Here is an 8,051-nt window from a genome sequence, read left to right on the forward strand (position 1 = left end):
ACATATACATTTCTATCTGACGCGGGAACGCGTTATCTTTCAAATATTACTGAATTTGCATGTACTGCTAAATTATTTCGCAACAGAAAACAAATTTATTATTTACCATGTTTTATTCTCCAAGAACTGCAAATTTAATTCCGGAACACAAGTTATACAATTTTAAGCTTTGTTTAATTTTTACACTATTGATCTATTATAAACTTCAGAATTATGAGGAATATACATCTACCATTCTATAATTATACATACATATAGTCACGTAACTTTATTAATATATCTGTGTTATGTTACAAATAGTCTCATATATGGCAAACAAACTTTAATTACATATTATAAATATGTTTACAAAACATAACCTAATAAATTGTTACAACTTTAAAGAATTCGGATATAAAAGGATATACAAAATATATATCTTTAACGTTATAACAGTTTTATATTGAGGTAATTATAAACGATCACCATATAAAAAATTCACCAAAATTGTATAGTTCTTTTTGCAGTCTCTTCTTTACCCTGTCTGGAGATCTTAGTTTTCCTTCGACCACTGCTTCTTGTTGCGGGGTTGCCCTAAAAATTAATAAATTAATTCAATTTACCTAGTTAGAAAAACAACCAAGAGTACCAAATAATAATAAATCGCACATTAATTAAAATATATATATTTCAATTTTAATAATTTAAATCTAGAAAATAACATATTTTTCTCTTAATATTGAATGAATGTAATGTAATGTAATTTTCCGATTCTTTCCAGTAATTGTTGTAGTGATGTCGACAGCCTGGGTTGGCGGAAGGATCACCAACTACCGCCGAGATTTTTAAATATAAGTGAAAATTTAACAATCTTCCCATAAATTTTATATATATATTATAAATCTATAAAAAAAATATGGTAAATTCCGAAGGCTTTTTAATTTACCCCATCTTTGGCATTACAATAATTTAATTCGACTGGGAAATTGAGAACTCTTCGACCCCTCAATTTTTCAAAATACCAGGTGTGTGTCAGACTAGTCCTTTTCTATAGATTTTTTTCCTAATTAAATACGTGTCGATTTATTTCTCCCAAATCTCTAATATCCCTTTTATTATCGATTTACCCGCAAGATGACAACGAACTACGGGGGCTTGAATTCATATGCAGAATGTGGAATTCTAAAATTTTGTTCCAACGTACATCAAGATAAAACGGGAATGTCATGTTACCTTTTGATTTGCACTCCTACATAGACATTTTAAATTGACTAAATTATTTTAGACAAATACGTTGTCGGAACACACTATAAGTTTTATTTATAAGCCCAAACTGTCTGGATCGTTTTTAATAAACATCATGCTAAATATTTACATTTTTCATTGCAAAACTTATTGAATATCCTGTGAAATTTTATATAACCCACAGTTTTCCCGGAAAAAAATACAAAAAAGCAATTTTCACTTAGATAAAGCAAACAAAAATCGCAGACAAATCACGTCATATGCGAATGTTTTATAGGAAAGTTCCAGGGAGTAAAGACGTAAAAAATGCGAAAACACTTGCACAGTCTCCATTCATCTTTATTCATGTTTTTTTTCCTGCACAAGGGAAGTACAGACCTACTTCAACATGTACAATACGCTAGCTTAAAAAATTTCAACTACAACTACATTTTAAATAAAATTCTGGAACATAATACGAAACTGATTGCCAGGAGAGCATGAAAATCCCCTACTACCTAAGTTTTGATAGTTCATTACATCATAAATTTTAATATCAAAAAATAAAAAAGGACTTTTTACAACATTTCATTAAATTTAAATGAAAACAGAAGCTGTAGTTTGTACGAAGAACGGGGCGGGTTTTCCAACAATTGGAATGCCTGATAAAATATTTAAACAATTCAAATACACAAACTCCTAGATCTGAAACAAAAGAAAATAAAGAAAATGAGTTACAAAATATTTTGCTCCCAGGTACACACCACACTTACTTAAAGTAAACCGGAATTAGCTCAGTAGGGTTGGTGCCTTTGTCCTCGATTTGTACCTACACCTCTCTGTTTACCTTGAAAATTGCCACCTCCTGACGCACCTGAAAAGGAAAAGCAGTATAAAAATTTTAATATTATATCAATCTTACTCACTATAAAATACATGTTTTCTCGCCACCTGCGTTGTCTGTTTGCCATAACATCTTCTAAGGGTTAACAACTTTTTTTACATTTTTTTTAATTGCACTGTTTTCCAGAATAACCACAACTTTCTCTGAAGATATTTTAATCGGTACATAGTAAGTAAACGGACTGCTGTATAAATGCATGGTTTGTATTACGAAATATTAATGCAGGTTACGTTTACCGCGAGATAATTATGAGGATAACATGGCGATCTCGATCTCGGTCACTAATGGTGTAAGTTTACATATTAATTTGAGACTTAGAAAAAAAAAAAAAAAAAAACTTATTACAATTACTAAATCTTGATACAAATACAATATGCAATAAAAGCAAGATTCAACCTTTGCAAGTCCTCAAAAAAAAAAAAAAAAAAATCTATGCAACAGATTTGTTAACAGATAAAAATACACCTGCATATACAAATCTTAGAATATATTAGCTATGGTTAGTGATAAAGCTGTTAAATTTATGACATCAAAAGTAGTTTACGAAGAAAATATTATGTTTTTCAGTAATAAAATATGGAAGTCTTAGGGATTAATCTTCAATTCCGGAATATTAAAAAAGAAATCGTAAGTTCACTACTACATATTCATTACACTACATCACTTCAAGTAAATTTCGACTTGTCACTATATTGTGTATCCTTTAGATCAACATTTACTATCATATTTTTTGCGCAAAAATTAATTTTTCAACTTTCTCTAAAAAATAGTTTTAGTTAGTTAAAAATCTATGGGATGACAAATGGGGTTTACATTATATTGAGTCAATTCATGCACTATGATAAATTTGATGGGTCACACACTGACCACCATGTTCTGAAACATTTAACAGTTGACCAATTCACTGGCAATAAATATAAAAAAAAAAACGTAAATTAGTGTTTAACTTGCATGTATGAAAATTTTTAGAACTATTAGAAATCCCTCTTTTAATGTGAAATTTAAAAAACTTAAGAATACTCATACCAAAACTTTCCCTTCCCAAGATTGAAATTGCCCGTGATTACTTTTTACAAAACATCTGGATTCCTAATGCGTCGGTCGGTTGAGTCGAACTTGCTAACATTGCGCCAATCAGCCTGTTGGCTTTTTCAGAGCTTGACTGAAACTGAGTTTTAGCTCTCCCAAATGTTAGCAAGTTCAACTCAACAAAAACAGACGCGGGAGAAATCCAAGTTTTGTAAAATGTATTACAGTAGCCTGTGGAAGTTTCTTTGAAAAATCGCCCTTGATTACACTCCAGTTTTTGATGTATGTCCCATAGAACTCGTGTTACCTTGTTTACCATTAAAAAAACACATTCAGATTCTAAATAACGAATACTGAGGAGTAATCATAAATAAAATAATACCGATAATAAATCCATGACAAAAATAGGGAAGAAACAGAAAACGCACTAGAATGTACCTTTTCCGCGGGAGTTGCGTCCACCACCATAGCCGCTGTCATAGCCTTGGTCTGCTCAAAATTACAAAAATATTTGTTAATAATAGTTACATTATATATATATATATATATATATATATATATATATATATATATATATATATATATATATATATATATATATATATATATATATATATATATATATATATATATATATATATATATATATATATATATATATATACATACATATATATATATATATATATATATATATATATATATATATATATATATATATATATATATATATATATATATATATATATATATATATATATATATATATATATATTTGAATGCAGTCCAACAACTGCCCACTTCGTATCTCGAAAGTAAAGAATCGGGCACGGTCAAAGGAGGACACTGGCTAATTATTCGAGTTGTCACAGTCCACTACAAGCTTCCACATAAATTCTATATGAATAAGCTCAGTGTAATCCCTTATATTTGACTACAAAAATAATCTAACCCATCCATAGAATAAATAAACCATAGTCAAAAGTTAAATTTTTGATTTATATGGCGCCAGATCTGAACGTTGAAATATCGAAACTAAAAAAAAAAAAAAAAACTACAAGCTTGTCACAAAATTAAACTGCTTTATATTCCTAATATTAAATAGAAAAAAAAACTGGATCTTGTAAATCCCATCGGGACACAGAATACTTTATACAAAAAATATTACGCACACTATCACCACGAGTAAATGTCTATGCCTGATAATCCTTGGGATTTTTTTTGTAATTACCATAGCCATAGTTAGAGTAGTCGTATCCTCCGTAATTCGTGTATCCACCACCATAATAATCATAGCCGCTCCCATAGCCGTCGTAGCCATATCCTTGATTATAGCCACCATAGCCGCCGTAGTTACCACCCTGATTCCAATTTTGACCATAACCACCTCGACCACCACGCCCTCCCCTAGCTCCACGACCACCACGACCTCCGCCGCGACCACCCATCATCATCATCTGATCAGGTTTGGGCGTAGCTTTCTTCACGTCAACCTGAATGTATATTAAATGTTTTTAACAATACACCATTACACACAATTAAGATACTTTTTTTTTCTACAAAATCAGAAGTGGTAAGTAAGTTGTCTTCTCTGTTCAATCAGAAGCAGAACTGGCAAAATTGCTTCATCATTTAACTAAATTAAATTAAATTTTAACAGATATCTTAGCAAAAGCAAAATTTACCTCATTTACATACAAGTTTTACTATTTACAAAACTTCTGCGTCGGTTGTTGTTGAATTGAACTGCCTAATGTTTCACCAATCATCCTTAACTAATCAGCTTAACTAAAACTGTAACCAGTTTCAGTCAAGCTCCGAAGAAGCCAAAAGGATGATTGGCGAAACGTTAACAAGTTAGAATCAACAACAACCAATGCTGGACGAATTCAGAAGTTTTGGGAATAGTATTACATTAGCCTGTGGAAGTTTCTAGAACACAAAAAATATGCACTCAATTCAATTCTAAAAATTTTAAGTGTTTCGAGACATTAGGAAAATTATCTAAAATAAGTGCAAAACTATGCATCTGAATAACAAAAATTAAAAATATATACTGGAAAAGAATAAAAAAGTAGAATATTTAAATCTAAGTACTCAATTTAAATATATTGAAAAATGCATTCACCTCTTTGTCTTTTATTGTTTGTTTTGGCGACTTCAACAGCTCGTTAACAACCTGTTCGGATTCAAATGTAATAAAACAAAACGCCTTCCTCTGGTTCTTAATTTTGTCAAATGGCATTTCAACTTCGATAATCTGCAAATTATCACCAAAATTACCAAAATAAACCCAACAAATTCTAGAGAACTTACACTGCCGAACTGTCCAAAATACTGTTTGATATCGTCATCGGACAATTCAGGCGTCAAACCACCAACAAATATCTTCCCATGCCTCGCCTTGGCCTTCTTTGGATCCACCTTTTTGTTGTTGATTGTGTGTTCACTGATCGCAGTGACTTTGTCAATGGAAGCAGCATCTTTGAATACGATGAATGCAAAACCTCTCGAACGCCCTGTCGTCGGATCAGTTTTGACGTTTATACTGTCAATTTCTCCATATTTCCCAAAGTGGTCTCGAAGTTCCTCTGAGAAAAATTTAATAATAAAACATCAATTTCGTTTAGTTAGAAAACCATTAATGTAATGAGCTACTCAGAGGTTACTTGAAGTTCTAAAAAAAATTCAGGTATTTCCGGATATTCCATAATAATTTATACCTTTTTGTATGGAAGAAAAGGTATAAATTTCCTTCCATACAATTTTTCATAAATGTTGAAGAAAGGTAAGTCTTAACAAACAACAATTTTTTGGAGTAGACATGCCAAGTAATGAAATTTGATCGTATAAGTTCTATGACAGTTACATCACCCAATGTAAATTTTGTAACTTGTGATGTGAAGGCAAAAATCTAATAAAAATAATAGATGTTCAAAACTTACTGTCTGTAGTTTCCCAACTTAGACCGCCAACAAACAATTTTCTGGAAAAACAAAAAATAGACAATATTAAAATTGATGAAGGCCATATATAAATTCCTAAGCATTACTAGAAAAATTTGATAATGCTTACAATTTAGTTTACTCTTAAAGTTTACAACACAACAAATCAAATAATGCAATCTTGATATATATCAAGTTCAATCAAATGGATCTGCAATCTCAAAGTAATCTGCAAGTTACAATCGGATAAGCAAAATATATAAATATATGACAAATTTAAAGAGCAAAAATTAAACGTTAATATGGTCAAGGACTGAATATAAGGGCATGACTAGAATGTTCCAATTTTTAAAGACTTGTTGGCTTTACTAGTTACGGCAGAAGTATTGCCCAAGGATAAATACCATGGGTCTCCACTGCTGTCCATTATGTCCACTGCACCATAGCTCCAGTCTTCAAACTTTAGCGGCGTAGCCACCTGAAGAAAAGGAAGTTGCTTTAAATAGGATATGCTCGAAATCCTAAATCTGGCATCCTACACCGCTCCCGATTTACTTTTATTTCAAAATGAAATTGGCCCATGTGAAAGGAAGTACTTACTAATTAGAATACTTTTAAGACTGAAATAAGTTACATTCCCTGTAATGACCATTTTTCAAGGCAAGGCGTAAAAATTACTGCTGCAAATGTAAAAATCAGTTTAAGTCTGCAAAATCTACGTTGACGGTTCAAATTGAGCGCCAAATCTAGAGCATTGGCCGCCATTTTCTGGATGAATTTTGCAAGTCACCTTAATGTCTTGATATGCGAGAAAAATCTAAATCTAAATTTACAAAAAAATCTAAAAATACACATTATCCTTGAAAGTATACAGGCGAAACACTAAAATAAAACAAAAAAAACGACAGAAAATAATGGATATTCACAGATGATCCCAGAATTGGAAAATAGACGACAAAGACACTGCGCTTATAATATACCAGAAAAAAACTATTGGCTAAGTATGTAAAATGTAATATTATTACAAACAGATTGCAATAATAATTTCGCAGTTTAAATAAAACTCTTACCTATCATCATCCTTCCCGGGCGTATCAGCACTACCACTATCTGGTGGAGCATCGCCACCGCCATTCTGGTCCGTTTGGAAATTGTTTTCGTCTGTAGTTACGTCTTGGGAAAAATCTTCTCCACCGTTTTCCATTGGACTATCTTGATTAGCCATTGTGTTATCTTGGTTTGAATTTCACTACCTAATTTAAAAATACAACCAACCGGCTACACACGTCTACCTCCTAGCGACACCGGGCAAGAAGAGATCGATGGCCGACGTTCCTAGGGACGAAATTTTCGGCGTCCGTTTTGCTGCGCCTGACGTCACTACCGGTTGAAGATATCGGCCAATAGGCTAGCTGCTTTGCAACAGACAACCCAAGTTACTTCAAGCGCATGAACTTCAAACCTTAGATTAACTTTGGTTAGTTTTGGTGGGTTGCCATAGTTAATCTATGGCACGAAACACAAACAATAGCGCTTCAGTTTGGAAATGTTTTCTTATTTTCCGAAAGAAAAGAATCCAACATGGAAATCGTGATTCAAAAAATGTTAAATTGTAATTCCGCTTTCATCTGCTCAAATGAATCTTATCGAATCTTATTAAAACTTTAATCTAATAGCCTGGACAAAGTACAGTAAACCAAAAGGATAGTTATCTAGAATGCTGCATTCCCCAGATTCAGTCAACCGGAAATGAAATGATTGGAAAAAACAATCTCAAAATTTAGGAAAATATCGTACACGATATAATTTTATGATATAATCGATCCGTTGGCAGTATTTCAAATTTACATTTCTCTATTAGTTTGAACCTAATTTGTAGAGGGTGTTTTCATATCGTAATGATAATTTTTTTTCACATTTTTTTTACCCAGTAAAGGCTGAGTTCGTTTTGAATTCATACTAGGAAAGAG

At 31.8% G+C, this 8,051-nt stretch overlaps 1 protein-coding gene and 1 non-coding gene across 5 annotated transcripts; both read right to left on the minus strand.

Annotated features, from left to right (window-relative positions):
• Positions 1 to 94: 94 nt before the first annotated feature.
• On the minus strand, positions 95 to 7,432 carry LOC132700684 (RNA-binding protein squid). Of its 4 annotated transcripts, XM_060668164.1 has the most exons (8): positions 7,152 to 7,430; positions 6,082 to 6,122; positions 5,453 to 5,727; positions 5,265 to 5,396; positions 4,368 to 4,629; positions 3,575 to 3,625; positions 1,977 to 2,077; positions 1,548 to 1,908 (listed from the first exon to the last, which is right to left on the minus strand). In XM_060668164.1, exons 1-7 carry the CDS (start codon positions 7,304 to 7,306, stop codon positions 1,998 to 2,000), a joined length of 996 nt encoding a protein of 331 aa, XP_060524147.1. In that variant the 5' UTR covers positions 7,307 to 7,430; the 3' UTR covers positions 1,548 to 1,908; positions 1,977 to 1,997. The 4 variants fall into 4 exon arrangements, with proteins under 4 accessions (XP_060524148.1, XP_060524150.1, XP_060524147.1 ...); XM_060668165.1 differs by lacking the exons at positions 1,548 to 1,908; positions 1,977 to 2,077 and adding an exon at positions 95 to 573 and having other exon boundaries at positions 7,152 to 7,432; XM_060668166.1 differs by lacking the exon at positions 3,575 to 3,625 and having other exon boundaries at positions 7,152 to 7,431.
• LOC132701631 (small nucleolar RNA snR61/Z1/Z11) lies at positions 4,698 to 4,773 on the minus strand. The gene has a single exon (XR_009618797.1). It is a non-coding gene; the product is annotated as a small nucleolar RNA snR61/Z1/Z11 (small nucleolar RNA).
• Positions 7,433 to 8,051: the final 619 nt, after the last annotated feature.

The sequence above is a fragment of the Cylas formicarius genome, unplaced genomic scaffold (assembly GCF_029955315.1).
Source record: "Cylas formicarius isolate icCylForm1 unplaced genomic scaffold, icCylForm1.1 PGA_scaffold_4__25_contigs__length_36172078, whole genome shotgun sequence".
Classification (NCBI taxonomy): Eukaryota; Metazoa; Arthropoda; class Insecta; order Coleoptera; family Brentidae; genus Cylas; species Cylas formicarius.